Source organism: Culex pipiens, chromosome 3 (assembly GCF_016801865.2).
Source record: "Culex pipiens pallens isolate TS chromosome 3, TS_CPP_V2, whole genome shotgun sequence".
NCBI classification, from domain to species: domain Eukaryota; kingdom Metazoa; phylum Arthropoda; class Insecta; order Diptera; family Culicidae; genus Culex; species Culex pipiens.
Genome location: NC_068939.1, coordinates 49,416,787 through 49,437,441, shown reverse-complemented (window position 1 = coordinate 49,437,441; position 20,655 = coordinate 49,416,787). Strand labels below are relative to the sequence as shown.

Genomic DNA, 20,655 nt, shown 5'->3' with positions numbered 1-20,655 from the left:
ACCCATAAACATCAAATTGGTGCAAAAAAGTTGAATTTGAAGTGGTGCACCAGAGCACCATCAGGAAGATGAGCGACTTTTTTTTAAATCACAAAATCTCGCTTTCTTCAAATCTATTGGTTCAGTTGTTTGAAAATGCTTCGAATTGTGTTAAAAACTACTTATTCTTGTCTGTAAGACCATATTTCTGAAGTATGAATTACAAATTCTAAAATCTCTGTATTTTCAGATTTCTTTGATTGGCTCATTCAAAACTCACAAACAACCATTTTCATGAAAAATAAGGAAAATAATAAAACCATCGGTCTAATAACAATGTTTTGTCTTGTTTATGAATAGTCAAAACGTTTATAAACTTTTGTTTTGGTAAAAATAAGCTTTTTCTGTAATTTAGAAAAAAGTGCTCCTAAATATTTAGTTGCTCATATGCCTAGGTGGTGCTCTGGTGCACCAAATGAAAAAGGTTGAAAAACACTCAAAATTGGTCCAAACTCACAATGTTATTCACAGGGGTTCTTGTCCAAGGTTCAAATGATAGCAAAACATTTTTTGTTTCATAAAATTTTGTGTTTGGTAATTTTTACGGGCTTTTGAAAACAGGTCTTATTTATTTCCCTAAAATTTGCCCATTTTTGTTTACATTTCGTACTGTAACTTTGCTTGTGCTTGACCAAATTTGATAAAATTTGGGGAGATGTTAGTATACATTCTACATGAACACCTGCAACTTAAAGCACAATGAAAAGTTGTGTCAGTTCCGAGATATTTGAGTTCAAAGTTTTGGTGCTCTGGAGTAACCATGGGCGGGAGAGGGTTAATGTGGATCGTTTGATTTTGTTTTTTTTTTGTGAACTACACGGACAGCCCGACCATGGTATTTTTAAGAATATTTGCTAAAAATGCTGCTTATTAAATTAACTGCGGCTTTTTGGTAAAAGTAAACGCAAATATGGTGAAATGTACCATGCTTCCACATTGCATGGTAATTGCAATTGCATGGTACCCATTACGAAGTCATTATCATTCTCTCCATATTGGAGGGTTAAAATTACCATACCGCTCACGACATAGTAAAACTGACTGCGTTAGTCAGTCAATCAGGCATGCCAGATTTTGAAGATTTTCGGGCACATCACAAAAATGCAAATGAATTTAACTTGATGGCAAAATAATATTTTACAAATCTGTTTTTGGCAAAAGAAGCAAAACATTGTTATCATTTTCGTGAGTAATTCATTTAATTGAAAATCATCGAATAACATGGCAAAACAATACGTTTGAGCATTGAGCCTGTGCCAGAAAATCTTCAAATGTGGCATCCCTGCAGTCAATCCAAGCACGGAATGTTTTCAGCAAAAATACGTCGGTGTGTGTTCTCAATTTAACCCTACAATATGGTAGCAACTACCATGGTTGGGTTTCAGTGTAGAAACAAAAAAGAGCCTTTTACATGATTTTCCCTGATCGAGGAAAAAATCCGTTTGACAGTTTCTTTTGCAAAGAGGTGAAAATATTTGAGAGGAGGAATTCCAGGAACATTTAAATGTTACCAAAAAAGTATCGCCTGAAGTCTCCATTTCGATGCCAACATTTCAAAAAGCATCATGTACACACCATCCTTTTTGAGAAAAACGCATTTGAATGTTGAGCATCCATTTTCAATTCCCATTTTAATATAAAAGCAAAATAAGATGTTCTAATGATAACAAACGATGAAAAACGTTGCTTTTATTGATACTTGATCATCCAAATTCAATAAAACATTATTTCCGTAATTTTATTTGAGAAAAACAAACATAACTTCTTTTGAAATCACCAACGTCTATATCACCCTGCTGTCATTGAGGGGGACGCTTTGTTATGATTCGTTTTTCTTCGCCGAATGTACATGGCGCTTTTTTCATGATGCTTTTTTTTCGTCACGAGGTTCATGTAGTCTTTTATTTGACAGGTTGACAGGGCTATATAAACAGGGACTGCTGATGGCAGAGATTTTGTTTATGTTACTTTATTTAAAATCATGATTAAACAGACTTTACTGAAGTAACTTTTGCTCATTTTTGGTGGAGAGGTAGCTTATTAGGAGTACTTTCAGAATATGCAATAACCCAGAAAGTGTCAAAATGTGATTCTATGACAATTTCCGGAATTCCATTTCCCGGAATGGACATTATCCGGAATGGACGTTTTCCGGAATGGACGTTATCCGGAATGGACGTTATCCGGAATGGACATTATCCGGAATGGACGTTATCCGGAATGAAATTTCCCGGAATGGACGTTTCCCGGAATGGACATTTTCCGGAAAAATTAGTTTTTTATATATTACCTGATGTGACAATGAATTGGTTTGACCTAGTCACATTTAAGGAACTCGATATTTTGACAACAATATGAATGATAAATACATGAATGATAAAAAAGAAAGTGAAATGCTCGGACACGAACAATAGAAGCAAGCGTTGACTATTGAACCAATACTTTATTACCCACCACGAGATGTAACAATGCAAGGGGCTGGAAACTCTTAGAACTTAACCTAAGTATATTAATAAGTATACTTAAATAATGTTAGTATACTTACGCTCTTCCACCCTAACATGAATCATCTTGTAAAAAAACGTCGGGGTGACGTCTAGAAATGTCACAACTTTTTTTTTGTTTATTTTGGTTTCTGCCAAACCTAACCATCAAATCGACGGAACCGGCAAGTTGAGAAATAGTTCCTCCAGGGCTTGAGAATCATTCTGGAATAAATTAATCGAAAATCCCCTCTTATTCTTCAGGGCAGCGCCAAACTTACATCCGGTTTCAAAGCTCTCCCGGAGTGGTGACTTTCGTTGGCTTGGAGGGGGCTTCTGGCGATTACATTTTGATATTTTTCAATGATATTATCGCAGATTATGCGCGGATACGGGGACTGTGCGGACTCGTTGCGGGAATGATTTTGGTGGAGAAGATTGCGCCAGTTGCACGGAATTATGCATGAAGCGATTGATCACTCAACAGACCGGCAGGCCAGTTCGGTGCTGCCGATAGGAGAGCTTAGAGTACATTATAAGGAGGAATCCGTCGTGGGTTACTGAAGGGGGGGACCTTACTTTTGGGACAAAGTATTTGTAAAAAAGATAAAGGATCTTTACGCGACCGTTTTTTGGAGCAGGGAGGTTTGGGATCAAGTTTTTGATCGTATTTGGACGAGTCGGATGAGGTATCTGCCAAATAGAAAAAACGACAGAACCGGCGGGTTGTGCCAAAATTCTTCAAGGTTTTAGGAAACATTCTAGAATAAATTCTCGATTAACTGGGCTCTTGACCCGGAACCCGCGAGGCAAAAAGCTGCTGCGATTTAGTACCTATAGATAAAATTGTCACAGACCGAGGAATTGCCCTTTTCGGTATTTGAAAAAGGGGATATGCTGTCTGGCTATACAGCTGGGTGATCGAATGGTGGTTCTATTATGTGAACCATGTCGTTTTTATTCAATTTTCAGCTTTAAATCTATGATCAAACTAAAAAAAACTGCCACCTCTTGAAAATTTTAATGCTCAGCCTCGTGCTCAACGTAAACATAAAAACAGGCAAGCAAACGAACGAATTGAACTGTCAAAGCCAAGAAGCGTAACGTTAAGGTGGTCTCATGATTCGAATTTCGTTAGTATATTAACAAGTATATTAAAATAACGTAAGTATACTTAAATTGACTAATTATACTTGGAGTTTCCTGCCCCTTGTAACAATGTAGATGGTATTTTCTTGAGACTTTCCCTTCTTTAAAAATACACGATCTTTCATCAATGTGATAGGATTTCGCGTAAGAGATTTCCCTTCTTGTGTTAATCAGTTGACTATTGTGACTAAATTCTACCAAATTTTATTATAAGGCAGAATGTTTATTTTCAAAGAAGGGAAAACCTCAAGAAATTAAAAATCTTTTCAGAAAATTAATGCATAATGCGTACTTTCTTGAGATTTTCCCTTCTTTAAAAATAAACATTCTGCTTTATAATAAAATTTGGTAGAATTTAGTAACTGATTAACACAAGAAGGGAAATCTCTAACACGAAATCCCATCACATTGATGAAAGAGTGTTCATTTTTTATAGAAGGGAAATCCTCAAGAAAATACACATTATACTTTGATCTTCTGAAAACTTTTTATTTTCTAGAGGTTTTCCTTGGGTTTTCCCTTCTTTGAAAATAAACATTCTTCTGTATAGTTCAGCTTTCTTTAAGGAAAAAAAACTTCTGTATAGTTCAGAGTTTTTTATCGAAAAACTAGGTAAAATTTAGTAGAATCAACAAAAGAAGGGAAAGTTTTTATATTAAATCCCATTACTTTGATGAAAGATCGTGAGAAGGGAAAATCTCAAGAAAATACACGTTATAGGTAGTTTGATTTTCTGAAAAGCTTTTTATTTTCTTGAGGTTTTCCCTTCTTTGAAAATAAACATTCTTCTTTATAGTGCATAGTTCTGTAACGAAAAACTAGGTAAAATTGAGTAGAATTAACAAAAAAGGAAAAATTCTTATAAAAAAATCCATTACTTTGATGAAAGAGTGTTCATTTTCAAAGAAGGGAAACCCTCAAGAAAATACACATTATACTTTGATCTTCTTTCATTTTCTAGAGGGTTTCCCTTCTTTGAAAATAAATATTCTGCCTTATAATAAAATTTGGTAGAATGTAGTCACAAAAGTCAACTGATTAACATAAGAAGGGAAATCTCTAACACGAAATCCCATCACATTGATGAAAGAGTGTTCACTTTTATAGAAAGGAAACCCTCAAGAAAATACACATTATACTTTGATCTTCTGAAAACTTTTTATTTTCTAGAGGTTTTCCCTTCTTTGAAAATAAACATTCTTCTGTATAGTTCAGAGTTCTTTAACGAAAAACTAGGTAAAATTTAGTAGAATCAACAAAAGAAGGGAAAACTCTTATATAAATCCCATTACTTTGATGAAAGATCGTGTATTTTTAAAGAAGGGGAAATCTCAAGAAAGTACGCATTATACATACATTGATTTTCTGTAAAGCTTTTTATTTTCTTGAGGTTTTCCCTTCTTTGAAAATACACATTCTGCCTTATAATAAAATTTGGTAAAATTTAGTCACAAAAGTCAACTGATTAACGAAAGAAGAGAAAATTCTTACATAACATCACATTGAAAGAATGTTAAAAACATCTAGTGTTTGTCTAATATCTATCGATCTACAGTGTTACATAAAGTATTGGTTCAATAGTCGACGTTTGCTTCTATTGTTCGTGTCCGAACATTTCACTTTCTTTTTTATCATTCATATATATTATATTCAATATTGTTGTCAAAATATCAAGTTCCTTAAATATGACTAGGCCAAACCAACGGGGTACAAACTTAATAATTCTTAACCACAAGTAAGCGAGTAGGCAAGATTCCATTTATTGTAAAATCAGGTAATATAAAAAAACTCATTTTTCCAGGAAATGTCCATTCCGGGAAACGTCCATTCCGGGAAATTTCATTCCGGATAACGTCCATTCCGGATAATGTCCATTCCGGATAACGTCCATTCCGGAAAACGTCCATTCCGGATAATGTCCATTCCGGAAAATGTCCATTCCGGGAAATGGAATTCCGGAAATTGTCATACAATCTCAAAATGTACATGATGCTTTTTGAAATTTAACCGTCGATTTAACAAAAAAAAATTCACGCTAGACTGCTGAGATTACGGGGTCAAAAATAAATCGCCAGTGTACCCTCTCGGTTCAAGATGTGCCGCACTGCCGCATGCCTTTCTCAGCAGTTTTCGCAATAATGAAATCATTGTCCAACCAGCCTGGTCTTACTGTACTCGAACGAAATTGATTTTTCTGTTTCTCCCAAAGTCCCAAATTTACACCAAAAAACGGTACTGTCAATCCCGCCTGTTGACCTCACCGCCATACCCGCTTTCCATAATTTTTGACATTTCAATTTTTTCTGACAATCAAATCAGCAGCAGCAATCCAGGCAAGAAAATTTGATAATCCTGCAAATCCGATTCGGCGATTTTATCAGTCGAATCCGTCGAATCAGAAGGTCGGCTGAGCAAGTGTCCACTCGAATCGCTTCCTAATCCGGTGCCCAGTGACTTCCGTCAAACTCGAAGAACGCGATGCCGACAATGCTGGAACGGGACGATAACGAGACCGAATACGAGGTCAACGAGTGGATGCGCTTCGGACTACGGCTCGGAGTGTCCACCGCACTGCATCCCTTCGAGTACGCCAAGGTTCTGATGCAGGTGAGTTGTAAGACCTTCCCGGTGTTGCTAGCTGGTATTGATCGGGGTTTTTCTTTCTATCCAGATTGGCTTCGAGCCGATTGCCCCCGTGCCGGGACGGACCCTGTTCGGGAATCCGACCATGATCCTGCCCAACGTGTTCCAGTATGGTGAGTTGGTGTTTTAAATTACTAGGATTAACATCAATTAATTATGATTTTGTTCCCCAGCGGCCTACATCAAACAGGTGGATGGATTCGCGGGTTGCTTCCGCGGACTGAGTGCGAAGATCCTGGGAAACCTGCTGAGCGCGCACTACAGCGAACGGATCGCTGACGAGCTGGGCTTGGAGGCTTGCGAGGGCAAGCGAGGCAAGAAGAAAGACGACCGCGTCGAGTCGGAACTGGACGACGACGATGACGGGGCCGCGTTGGACGATAAATTCAAGAAGCAGCTGAAGCGCAACCTCGTGGTCCACACGGCCGGCGTGATCATCTCGCAGCCGTTCCACGTCATCTCGATCCGGATGATGGCCCAGTTTGTGGGCCGCGAGCGCATCTACAGCGGGCTGTGGCAATCGATTCGGGAAATTTGGACCCAGGACGGACTGTTTGGGTTCTTCACTGGGTTCGTGCCGCGTTTGCTGTGCGACCTGGGCTGCCTAGTCATCTCCAGCTCGGCCACGTACCTCGCGAGCAAGTACCTGATCCGGGAAGCCGAGGGCCGAGTGTACTTCTCGAGCATCTCGCAGTTTGTCGTGTCGAGCATGTTCTACCCGTATCACGTGGTGTCAACCTGCATGATCGTCAACGGGTCCCGGCTGCGGGCCGGCAGCCTACCGAACATGGAACCGTACCGCGACTGGCGCGATTGCTACGCCAAGCTCAGGGCCGCCGGCAACCACAAGCGGGGCAATTCGCTCTTCTTTAGGTGAGTTTACCCCAGTTTTGACCATACCACACCAACTAAACCATTCAAACCCCTCTCCCAGATACGCGGCGTCTCGTCCCACCAAAATATCCCCGGCCGGTGCCGGATTCGCACCCTATCCGGAACTGAAAAAGTTCTAGAAAACCTCGGCCAATGGAACGCCATTTAGTCAGCGCGAATCGCCAAGCAACAGTAAAACCTCGACCACCTAATTGAGAACTACAATTTGCCGCTTGCAAGCAACAACGGAAAACGGGGAAAGACAGACAACTTCATCTTCGTATTGTGTGTGCGTAAACTACTGTAAGTAACTGTTTTGACTTTAGAAATTTCACTTGTTATCAACTTTACCTGCAAAAAAAACTCTAGAGGTGACCAAAACGTTCGTAAAAGATAAAAAAAAAACACAATCACATACACAGAAAAAGAGGAATATTATAGAATTATGACGAGCACCGGGGGAAGGCGGCAGAGAAAGACAAACAACAAATATTATTACTCAACTTAAACTTAACACACTTGGTGGCATTTTTCGGTCGCATTTGCAACTTATCAAATAGTAATCTATATTATGCACTCTGAACACTGAACGCTCGACTATCTTGGAGAGTTGAAGCTACTTCAGTTTTATGGCTCGAAATGATACACTGTCATACCGTGTAAGGGTGGGTTCTCTTCGTTTTTTTTTTGTCCTCTTATTTTATGCAAACAACAACAACAAGAACAACACTGCTGCTTCAGATTGTCGCATGTAAATACATTTCAATTCAAAAAAGTATCCTAAAAGATAGTTTGATTAGTTTTGTGTTAGGTTTTTGATATCCGAAAGCCTGTTTTGAGCAGTTCATTAGCTGTTCTCAAATTAAAAAAAACCCGATTTAATCCCACCTGGGGTGAGATAGAGCCTTTCTTACTAAAGAATATAACAATAGTAGAACTTCTTCTTTAAATTCATAACAACGACTTTGTTTATTTATAACGTCAGAAAAAAAGAAAGTCTAATGATGAAAGCAAAGTATTATAAATGATATGCTTTTGAAAAGAAATTAAAAACTCAATTTTCACCAAAAGAATATTTGTAATCGTACATATTCTTAATCAAACAAGAGTTTATGACAAACGCGAGCATAGCAAACTTCCCATGCGTCAGTGACAACGCACACCGCGGTTTTGGTTTTCTAGCTTCGGTCGAGCCCTTTTGTGTGTTGGTATTTTGGTTCATCGTACCATCGTACCGAACAAAGCAGGCGTAAAGAAAAACCGAGGTAGGGGAACTATTCCCTTTTTCAGCCTATTTATATTATCGGCCTATCAGCACTTTGCTCATGACTGGTCCAAAGTAATAAATAGCTCAAATAAAAGTGAGCAAACAACTCTCCATTGTTGATACACTTGAAAAAGTTGATTTAATAGCGGAAAACGGCAAAAGTGATGATAATTGGTCGAACGGCTTAGATATAATTAAAATGGGTATATTTCCCCTACAAGTGAACCGCGTGTGCCACACGGTGCAGAGAAGCTCGCCATTCAGCTTCTACACACTAAATCGCGACTACCTTAAGTAGAAAGCCATTGGCGTCACCAGCATTGAAAACTTTGAAAACGATATAAACGATGAAAAGCTTAGAAAGCTCCTATTGGAATCCAATGAACCCTGTTAAATAAACTTACGACAAATGAAGTCTACATTTAGGCGATTTTAGGAGCGCACGGGAAACAAATTGATTGTAGCCGGATGAATGTCCTATGTCACAAAAGTTTTTGCATAAACATTGGACAGTTATGCAAAAAGGCATAGGGCAAAAGAAAACGAAAAGCTACGATATATTACACGTAGTAGGAAACATCGGTAGACAAGCTACTACAAAACGAGTATAAGTCGAGCCACAAAATAGATGCGCCAGCATTCTTGCGCCAGTGTTTGAAGCTCAACTTGACAACTTGTCGACTTGGCGACGAAGCGTCGAATGTCGATGCAGTGTGATTTTTTGACGATTTTTCCGATTAAAATTCATGCTGAATCGACATATTTACGAAGATGAAAATGACGTCCAGCCTTAAAGTAAAACCTATACCTTTCTTTAGTAAGAAAGGCAAAAAGTAAATCGCTCTAAAAATTGATCCGGATTGCCGATAGATGTCAAATTTGTTTCAGATGCTCACTCATGGTCTGTACTATGAATGTAGAAAAAAATTTCGGATAAAATCGGAAATAAAAAGTGTTGGCGAAGGTCACCAGGTGGGCTTTTACCTTTTTTTAGGGATTTTTTTTCTTTTGGTAGGTTAATCAAACGGCTCTAACTCCAGAACCAGATTATGGATCTGGATGAAAATTTGGGAGGTTGTAGAGCTCGAAAAATGCAATTTTTGAGATAAATAAAAGATATGAAAATGAAAAATTTTGACCATATTTTCATTTGAAAACTGTGTATTTTGTTGAAAAGTCTGGCCGCATCCGAAAACAGATGGATATTTCGAAATTCGGTCTCAAAATGACCCTTGTTCAGCACACCAGCTTTCAAATGCACTTTTAACAATCAAAATCGAAAATAGGGGAGCCGAGGATTACGTGACACAAAATTTGGCAAAAATTTTACCACACACGGACATCACTCGAACTCCACGGAATTTATTTTCTCAAAATTCGAGGGTTGGAGATAGACGAGTTCTGTCAAGGTGAATCGATAGAGCGTCGAAAATCGATGCAGTGTGATTTTTTGACGATTTTTCCGATTAAAATTCATGCTGAATCGACATATTTACGAAGATGAAAATGACGTCCAGCCTTAAAGTAAAACCTATACCTTTCTTTAGTAAGAAAGGCAAAAAGTAAATCGCTCTAAAAATTGATCCGGATTGCCGATAGATGTCAAATTTGTTTCAGATGCTCACTCATGGTCTGTACTATGAATGTAGAAAAAAATTTCGGATAAAATCGGAAATAAAAAGTGTTGGCGAAGGTCACCAGGTGGGCTTTTACCTTTTTTTAGGGATTTTTTTTCTTTTGGTAGGTTAATCAAACGGCTCTAACTCCAGAACCAGATTATGGATCTGGATGAAAATTTGGGAGGTTGTAGAGCTCGAAAAATGCAATTTTTGAGATAAATAAAAGATATGAAAATGAAAAATTTTGACCATATTTTCATTTGAAAACTGTGTATTTTGTTGAAAAGTCTGGCCGCATCCGAAAACAGATGGATATTTCGAAATTCGGTCTCAAAATGACCCTTGTTCAGCACACCAGCTTTCAAATGCACTTTTAACAATCAAAATCAAAAATAGGGGAGCCGAGGATTACGTGACACAAAATTTGGCAAAAATTTTACCACACACGGACATCACTCGAACTCCACGGAATTTATTTTCTCAAAATTCGAGGGTTGGAGATAGACGAGTTCTGTCAAGGTGAATCGATAGAGCGTCGAAAATCGATGCAGTGTGATTTTTTGACGATTTTTCCGATTAAAATTCATGCTGAATCGACATATTTACGAAGATGAAAATGACGTCCAGCCTTAAAGTAAAACCTATACCTTTCTTTAGTAAGAAAGGCAAAAAGTAAATCGCTCTAAAAATTGATCCGGATTGCCGATAGATGTCAAATTTGTTTCAGATGCTCACTCATGGTCTGTACTATGAATGTAGAAAAAAATTTCGGATAAAATCGGAAATAAAAAGTGTTGGCGAAGGTCACCAGGTGGGCTTTTACCTTTTTTTAGGGATTTTTTTTCTTTTGGTAGGTTAATCAAACGGCTCTAACTCCAGAACCAGATTATGGATCTGGATGAAAATTTGGGAGGTTGTAGAGCTCGAAAAATGCAATTTTTGAGATAAATAAAAGATATGAAAATGAAAAATTTTGACCATATTTTCATTTGAAAACTGTGTATTTTGTTGAAAAGTCTGGCCGCATCCGAAAACAGATGGATATTTCGAAATTCGGTCTCAAAATGACCCTTGTTCAGCACACCAGCTTTCAAATGCACTTTTAACAATCAAAATCGAAAATAGGGGAGCCGAGGATTACGTGACACAAAATTTGGCAAAAATTTTACCACACACGGACATCACTCGAACTCCACGGAATTTATTTTCTCAAAATTCGAGGGTTGGAGATAGACGAGTTCTGTCAAGGTGAATCGATAGAGCGTCGAAAATCGATGCAGTGTGATTTTTTGACGATTTTTCCGATTAAAATTCATGCTGAATCGACATATTTACGAAGATGAAAATGACGTCCAGCCTTAAAGTAAAACCTATACCTTTCTTTAGTAAGAAAGGCAAAAACATATTGGAGTTGGTATTTTGTTTTGTGATTAGTAAATAGTTCGTGACATTATCATAATTTCACATTCTTGCCCAAAAATGAGGTTATTTTAATCCGCTTGCAAAAATAAATTTTATAGATATGTATCATGATTATTTTTTTTAGATCATGTATCGAAAAAAGACGTGAAACTTAAAAAAACATATTTCCTTTTAATTTGTTCTATGGTAGCACAACTGTTCTTATGTATATAACTGTGTGGACGCAGTGATGCCGCGTGGTGTATTTTTTGTGTTTTTTTTTTGTTTTATTCCTGATTAAGTTCGATTTGTGCGGTGGAGGTTTATGGTCGCGGGCTGTAAATTGAAATTTTATTTCGTCAGTTCTGTGCAAGCAGCGAAGCCGCGTGGCTGTTTTTTGTGTTCTCTTTTGTTTTATTCTTGGCCGAAGGCAATTGCGAGCAGCGAGGCCGCGACGATGCTCTGTCTGTTTTATCTGTTTTGTACTGCTTTTCGGCGTCCATTTTGTTGGTTATTAAGTCTTGTTTTTCATGTTTTTTTTTTGTTTCATTTGTGTCGCTGTAGCGTATAATAATTGAATAATGGCACAAGTAGCGCGCTGGCAGTGGAGACGCGATGTCTTGTTTGCAATTTTTTGTGTGTTTCACTGTTTTTTTATCTGTGTGCTAGAATGGAAACAGGTGTGCGAAAAAAAAGTTAATCATCGTTGATCGGCACAAGAAAAGTTCAATGGCAGCAATGGATGTGATCGGTGGTTTTTTCACGTTGAGTCTAATTAACAATGGGAGTGCGTGATTGTGAAATATTAATTTGGCAATTTTGTGTGTGTGTTAATATTTTATGAGAACATTTATCATTTGTTTAAGAAATCCTTCGTATATCATCGTTGATAGGAAGGCACGGCGTTGCAAAAATTAAAACATATTGCTTATTGCGAGATAAAATCACGTTTCTCCATTTCTGTGAATGACAGGAGATTATTGCCGCCTAACTACCGCAGTGTAAAAATCAGCAAGTTGAACTGAAATTCTGCGTTGATTTGGCTGTCAACTTGATTTGTTTTGAATATTTTCCAAAAAGTCAGCTGAAAACTCAAGGCAATCTTTGACAACAGCCAAAAATTTGTTCTGCGGTTGTCATGCGGCTGTCATGCGACCATTATCTTGCGGTCGTATCACCATAGACTAATTAAAGACTACTCACTCCGAACAAAATTTTCCAAAAAGTATGACTCATAAGCTGTGAACCGCGGGTACAACGTTGAACCGCATATCGGCTCGCCCCTCGTATGACAGATCGACCTGGCAGCGCTGGCTTTTTCGATTTCGTTTTGTGCGCGCGCATCTTGTTTGTGTTGTTTTGCTTTGCAATGAAGGCAGCAAATAAGTCAATCAGCAGTGCAGGGATTTTTGTTTAGCGAGCCAAATCTGTTCAACACGAACACCTTGATCGCCCGCGGCCTCGCCGCTGGATGTGCCAATGCGTGCCCCCATCTCGAATCCGGTTAACACGCTGGACATTGACCGTGCCGGAGTCGACCCACAAGAGGTCAACATTCCGGTCTTTTCCTTTCGGATATTACCAAGGCCACTTACTTCTCCACGCCGCTGCTGCTGGGCAAGAACGGTCTCGAGAAGAACCTTGGTCTGCCCAAGGTGAACGCCAACGAGAAGGAGCTGCTGAAGAAGGCCATTCTGGAGCTGAAGAAAAACATCCAGATGGGCGAGGATTTTGTCAAGAAGAAGTGAATCTATAGATCAAGTTGAAAATATTTGTAACCAACAATTGAAAATAAAATTTGAAGTACATGATAAAAAGTATCCGCGTTTTTGTTTTCTTTGTAGTAAAGTTTATTCTCATTCTACATTCTTGGACTTAGCAGCGGCGCAGGTTTCGGTTCCGTGACGGGGTGGCTTCCTCCAAGTCTCCCTCTACATGGGACAAACTGTGCTGACCTCCGCTAGTAACTTTAAGGATCCGCATGCCCTGCACCTGCTTGCTGACAAGCTGCGTTGTTCGTCTTCCTCTTGCCAGTTCCAAGTTGCTGGTTCGAGCTCATGCCCCCGGGTTCGGAATGCCAGTTCGGGGCAAAGATCTTGGGCGTGTTGAGGTTTTTTAAGTAGGTTCAGTACGTCGAGACCCAGATGGCGTCTGCAAGGACTTTCTTGCCTTTCAGGAAGAAGATCCCGGGTTGAAGAAGTTCAGTCTTGCCCGGGCAGTATCAACCGGAGGCGAGCCACGACTAGATACGCCGCTTTGCTTGGTAAACCCGACGGTGTTCACGTGGTCGTTTTCTGGGAGGATGACGATTAACAGCCCGAAATGATCTCGATCGGGAGCCACTTCTTGCCCTCGATGGTGAGACCCATGTTGCCGTTCGAATCCCGGAATGACCTTCAGGCGTAGGCGCGTCCATCATTCAGCAGACACACGGAATCGCTAGAAATTCGACCACCCTCAGGATCCTCCCCCGGACGATGGTTCACTCTAGATTTATTTTCCGTTTAATTCAAAACAAAAACATAAACATAAACAATAACATTGCGTGAAATTTCATGTCAAATTCAGAGCTGCCAGTTGATGACATTTCGATCTGTCATTTTTGACAGTGAACCGGTCGTGCCGAGGGGTCATAAAAAGGTTGAGTCATGGTTCAGAGCCTACTGTGTAGTCTTTTATTAGTCTATGGTATCACCGCGCGTGAACTCTAATTATTAACGCCCGCAGTAATATTGTGCATGAAAATCATCGTTGATCGAAAGGCATGTGACGTTTGGGTCGTTGAGTTAGTCGCGTTTCAACATTATTTTTATTAGACATCAAAACATGCGAGTTTTTTTTTTTGTGTGTAGAAAAAACCTTCTCATAGCTTCGTTTCTCGGAAGGCTCGACGTTGGGTGTATATGTGGCAACTTGGCATCGAAAACCAATTTCTTATAAAAAAAAATCATCTCCGAAACGGCTGAACCAATTTTAGGGCGCCACGTTTCAATAAAAAATAACGAGCTGAATATTTGAAAAGGTACTATAAATGGGTAATTCTCTACCAACTCACACGAAATCTGGAAAAGTTGCCCCGGCCCCTCCTCGATTTGCGCGAAACTTTCTCCTAAGAGGTACTTTTTGTACCTAATCACGATTCTGAAGTCCGCTTTTGACATCTCGTGACGAAGGGGCGGTACGACCCTTTCCATTTTTGAACATGCGAAAAAAAAGAGGTGTTTTTCAATAACTTGCAGCCTGAAAAGGTGATGAGATAGAAATTTGGTGTCAAAGGGACTTTTATGTGAAATCAACGCCCGATTTGATGGCGTACTCAAATTTCCGAAAAAAAAATAATTTTTCATCGAAAAAAATCAAAAATAGTTTCCAAAATTCTGCAATTTTTCGTTACTTAACTGTAATTTTTTTGGGACATTTCAAGAGAAATTTAATGTACTTTTCGAATCTGCAATATCCCAGACGGATTTTATTTTATTTAGAACTTTTTTTTATTTTAAGATGTCGTATTTTTTCTTACAAACAATTACACATTTTTGATATATTAACATAAGAGATTTGCTTGTAACCATCACAAGCTATCGCAAAAAAAGTAATGAAAAAGTTCATCGTCAATGGCGACACGACACGAACCGCGAACACGAACGACGAAACAAAGAGAAACGCAAAAAATAACTTTTTCAAAACTTTTTTTTTCGTAAAATCGCGATAACTCGTGATGGTAACAAGCAGACTCCTTATTTTTATACATACATTTTTTTGTAATTATCGGCTCTTTGTAGAACATTATTACACTCTTAAAATAACCCTGCAAAGCTAGAAAAAACAAAAAAAATTTAAAATGAAAATTCTGACTCTGATTTTTTTGAAAATAAAAACTGGATTCTTTGATGCGCAGCGTGGAATTGCCTTCCTTCAGAAATTAAAAAAAATCAAGTTAGCACTCTTAAAACAATAAGATGCCAACATTTCAAAAAGCATCATGTACACACCATCCTTTTTGAGAAAAACGCATTTGAATGTTGAGCATCCATTTTCAATTCCCATTTTAATATAAAAGCAAAATAAGATGTTCTAATGATAACAAACGATGAAAAACGTTGCTTTTATTGATACTTGATCATCCAAATTCAATAAAACACTACTTCCGTAATTTTATATGAGAAAAACAAACATAACTTCTTTTGAAATCACCAACGTCTATATCACCCTGCTGTCATTGAGGGGGGCGCTTTGTTATGATTCGTTTTTCGCCGAATGTACATGGCGCTTTTTTCATGATGCTTTTTTTTTCGTCACGAGGTTCATGTAGTCTTTTATTTGACAGGTTGACAGGGCTATATAAACAGGGACTGCTGATGGCAAAGATTTTGTTTATGTTACTTTATATAAAATCATGATTAAACAGACTTTACTGAAGTAACTTTTGCTCATTTTTGGTGGAGAGGTAGCTTATTGGGAGTACTTTCAGAATATGTGTGTGGTGTAGATCACCCTATTGTGGTGTAATTGAGCGCACTCCACTGAGTGCCCCTTTGTCCAGCCCTGCAATGACAGATCAAACCTGATCGGTGAGAGCCACGCACACAGGCAAGAGTTCCGGGCAGACTCTTCCGCCTTCTTCGGCTGACAGTTGGACCAATCGGACGTGAGCCCAAACTCCGCGCAGCGACTAACCTCAGCAGACGATTCCCGATAGGAATGTAGGACCACACATTGGCGACCGTGACGGAGTTGTAATTTTATTTACAACTTCAAGAACCTGTGGGGAATCGTCTGCTGAGGAGGATTTTCATCGATTTTGGTTTTCATGGGTAAGCAAAGTGAGATAACTGTTGAAGTTGTCGGAGAGTGGCGAGAGTTTTTTTGTGTGAAGCAAGTGTGAGTGTGTGGTTGCTTGAAGGTGGATTTGGCGGACCGTCAAAATGTTTGCAAAGTGCGGTGGAGTTTGCGAGCCTTGACAACACAATCGCGTGGGGCACGGTGGGTCAAAAGGGCCCGCCGTGGTAAATAGCCTGGAAGGCCGCGATTAGTTGCAAAAAAGAAAAGAGTCGCGTTGGGCACGGTGGGTCAAATGGGCCCGCCGTGGTAAATAGCCTGGAAGGCCGCGATTAGTTGCAAAAAAGAAAAGAGTCGCGTTGGGCACGGTGGGTCAAATGGGCCCGCCGTGGTAAATAGCCTGGAAGGCCGCGATTAGTTGCAAAAAGGAAAGAGTCGCGTTGGGCACGGTGGGTCAAATGGACCCGCCGTGGTAAATAGCCTGGAAGGCCGCGATTAGTTGCAAAAAAGGAAAGAGTCGCGTTGGGCACGGTGAGTCAAATGGGCCCGCCGTGGTAAATAGCCTGGAAGGCCGCGATTAGTTGCAAAAAGGAAAGAGTCGCGTTAGGCACGGTGGGTCAAATGGACCCGCCGTGGTAAATAGCCTGGAAGGCCGCGATCAGTTGCAAAAAAGAAAAGAGTCGCGTTGGGCACGGTGGGTCAAATGGGCCCGCCGTGGTAAATAGCCTGGAAGGCCGCGATTAGTTGCAAAAAAGAAAAGAGTCGCGTTGGGCACGGTGGGTCAAATGGGCCCGCCGTGGTAAATAGCCTGGAAGGCCGCGATTAGTTGCAAAAAGGAAAGAGTCGCGTTGGGCACGGTGGGTCAAATGGACCCGCCGTGGTAAATAGCCTGGAAGGCCGCGATTAGTTGCAAAAAAGGAAAGAGTCGCGTTGGGCACGGTGGGTCAAATGGGCCCGCCGTGGTAAATAGCCTGGAAGGCCGCGATTAGTTGCAAAAAAGAAAAGAGTCGCGTTGGGCACGGTGGGTCAAATGGGCCCGCCGTGGTAAATAGCCTGGAAGGCCGCGATTAGTTGCAAAAAAGAAAAGAGTCGCGTTGGGCACGGTGGGTCAAAAGGGCCCGCCGTGGTAAATAGCCTGGAAGGCCGCGATTAGTTGCAAAAAGGAAAGAGTCGCGTTGGGCACGGTGGGTCAAAAGGGCCCGCCGTGGTAAATAGCCTGGAAGGCCGCGATTAGTTGCAAAAAAGGAAAGAGTCGCGTTGGGCACGGTGGGTCAAATGGGCCCGCCGTGGTAAATAGCCTGGAAGGCCGCGATTAGTTGCAAAAAGGAAAGAGTCGCGTTGGGCACGGTGGGTCAAATGGACCCGCCGTGGTAAATAGCCTGGAAGGCCGCGATCAGTTGCAAAAAAGAAAAGAGTCGCGTTGGGCACGGTGGGTCAAAAGGGCCCGCCGTGGTAAATAGCCTGGAAGGCCGCGATTAGTTGCAAAAAGGAAAGAGTCGCGTTGGGCACGGTGGGTCAAAAGGGCCCGCCGTGGTAAATAGCCTGGAAGGCCGCGATTAGTTGCAAAAAGGAAAGAGTCGCGTTAGGCACGGTGGGTCAAATGGACCCGCCGTGGTAAATAGCCTGGAAGGCCGCGATCAGTTGCAAAAAAGAAAAGAGTCGCGTTGGGCACGGTGGGTCAAATGGGCCCGCCGTGGTAAATAGCCTGGAAGGCCGCGATTAGTTGCAAAAAAGAAAAGAGTCGCGTTGGGCACGGTGGGTCAAATGGGCCCGCCGTGGTAAATAGCCTGGAAGGCCGCGATTAGTTGCAAAAAGGAAAGAGTCGCGTTGGGCACGGTGGGTCAAATGGACCCGCCGTGGTAAATAGCCTGGAAGGCCGCGATTAGTTGCAAAAAAGGAAAGAGTCGCGTTGGGCACGGTGGGTCAAATGGGCCCGCCGTGGTAAATAGCCTGGAAGGCCGCGATTAGTTGCAAAAAAGAAAAGAGTCGCGTTGGGCACGGTGGGTCAAATGGGCCCGCCGTGGTAAATAGCCTGGAAGGCCGCGATTAGTTGCAAAAAAGAAAAGAGTCGCGTTGGGCACGGTGGGTCAAAAGGGCCCGCCGTGGTAAATAGCCTGGAAGGCCGCGATTAGTTGCAAAAAGGAAAGAGTCGCGTTGGGCACGGTGGGTCAAATGGACCCGCCGTGGTAAATAGCCTGGAAGGCCGCGATTAGTTGCAAAAAAGGAAAGAGTCGCGTTGGGCACGGTGGGTCAAATGGGCCCGCCGTGGTAAATAGCCTGGAAGGCCGCGATTAGTTGCAAAAAGGAAAGAGTCGCGTTAGGCACGGTGGGTCAAATGGACCCGCCGTGGTAAATAGCCTGGAAGGCCGCGATCAGTTGCAAAAAAGAAAAGAGTCGCGTTGGGCACGGTGGGTCAAAAGGGCCCGCCGTGGTAAATAGCCTGGAAGGCCGCGATTAGTTGCAAAAAGGAAAGAGTCGCGTTGGGCACGGTGGGTCAAAAGGGCCCGCCGTGGTAAATAGCCTGGAAGGCCGCGATTAGTTGCAAAAAAGGAAAGAGTCGCGTTGGGCACGGTGGGTCAAATGGGCCCGCCGTGGTAAATAGCCTGGAAGGCCGCGATTAGTTGCAAAAAGGAAAGAGTCGCGTTGGGCACGGTGGGTCAAATGGACCCGCCGTGGTAAATAGCCTGGAAGGCCGCGATCAGTTGCAAAAAAGAAAAGAGTCGCGTTGGGCACGGTGGGTCAAATGGGCCCGCCGTGGTAAATAGCCTGGAAGGCCGCGATTAGTTGCAAAAAAGAAAAGAGTCGCGTTGGGCACGGTGGGTCAAATGGGCCCGCCGTGGTAAATAGCCTGGAAGGCCGCGATTAGTTGCAAAAAGGAAAGAGTCGCGTTGGGCACGGTGGGTCTAATGGGCCCGCCGTGGTAAATAGCCTGGAAGGCCGCGATCAGTTACAAAAAAAGAAAAGAGTCGCGTTGGGCACGGTGGGTCAAATGAACCCGCCGTGGTAAATAGCCTGGAAGGCCGCGATTGATCATAATGGTGAATATAAAAGCTTTGAGTTGATTAATTCCTGTTAAACGAGAGCAGCTCGTCGGATAATAATACATGGAATATATAGAGCAAATCTTATGAGAAGCGAGAAAAGTTACGATTTATTTTTGATAGCAGAAACATACGAACATGTTGTTCAACTTGTTCAAGATGTGTGAGTATGAGGTACCTGTCCGATGGTGCTAAATCTCCAACTGAAAGTCTCATCTTGATGGAGAAAAAGGGCCCGCTGGATTGCCCTGGGAATGTCCGAATTCGCTGAGAACGGAAATTATGGAGATGTACGCAAGACTGCGGTTTCTAGTAGAACGGCTAATCAGAAACCGTAGGTGCAAGAACCTACTAATAGACCGGATTGCAGAGGACCAGCTGGAGCACGTAAAGGACAAGCGGATAATAAAAGATATTTGGGAAACATTTAAGCGCTCCTCCTCCAGTTAGAAGGTTCTACGGGAGTAAAGTGTGGCCGACGTTAAGATGAAACGGAGAATTGACGGAGAACGTCTGCTGGCGCATCCTGGATCGTTCAACGCGCTGGTTACCGATCGAGCCCTTTTGGAGAACGTTAAAAAACGCCTGCTTGACGAGGAGGGAAAAAGACAACCGAGCTTAATAGACGAATCTGGTCTCTCTTCAATTGTCGAAAAAAAGACGGCCAGAGCAACGGAACCGGAAAGAACCAGGAAATAACCACAAAGTCTTTCCATCGTTGGGTGGATGATGCTGTTGAAAGCAATAATAGTGACACAGCGCGTGTCATTTCTATAGATAACGGAAGAGGAAAAATCGAGAAGATTCACGACGCTGATGCAACAAAACACATGGTGTGCGACAAGACGTTGTTTGAAGATCTTCAGTCCTATTAAAAATAATTTCTGTGATCAAGTCCAGCCAAACGCTAGTGACGGATTCAGCCGGAGCTGTTCAGTAAAGACGCAAGTGAACAGTTGTTGAACTAAAAGATGTTGTTGAATTGAATGACGAAAGACAGCTTGCTTAATTCTTGTCAAACTCATTTTATAGGAAAAATAAAGCTGTTTTTTTAATGGAGAAGAGGAGAGATGTGTGGTGTAGATCACCCTATTGTGGTGTAATTGAGCGCACTCCACTGAGTGCCCCTTTGTCCAGCCCTGCAATGACAGATCAAACCTGATCGGTGAGAGCCACGCACACAGGCAAGAGTTCCGGGCAGACTCTTCCGCCTTCTTCGGCTGACAGTTGGACCAATCGGACGTGAGCCCAAACTCCGCGCAGCGACTAACCTCAGCAGACGATTCCCGATAGGAATGTAGGACCACACAATATGCAATAACCCAGAAAGTGTCAAAATGTACATGATGCCTTTTAAAATG

General features: G+C 41.5%; 2 protein-coding genes across 2 annotated transcripts; both read left to right on the top strand.

The window, feature by feature from the left end:
* The first annotated feature begins 5,970 nt into the window (after positions 1–5,970).
* Positions 5,971–7,787, top strand: LOC120413226 (mitochondrial carrier homolog 2). The gene is made up of 4 exons (XM_039573952.2): positions 5,971–6,278; positions 6,343–6,427; positions 6,488–7,187; positions 7,249–7,787. The coding sequence occupies exons 1-4, from the start codon at positions 6,150–6,152 to the stop codon at positions 7,325–7,327; spliced, it is 993 nt and encodes a 330-aa protein (XP_039429886.1). The 5' UTR covers positions 5,971–6,149; the 3' UTR covers positions 7,328–7,787.
* Positions 7,788–12,997: 5,210 nt separating this feature from the next.
* On the top strand, positions 12,998–13,271 carry LOC120413264 (malate dehydrogenase, mitochondrial-like; the record flags this gene model as incomplete). Its single annotated transcript, XM_039573992.2, has 1 exon — positions 12,998–13,271. A coding segment is annotated over one exon (225 nt), but the record flags the coding sequence as incomplete, so codon positions are not given.
* Positions 13,272–20,655: the final 7,384 nt, after the last annotated feature.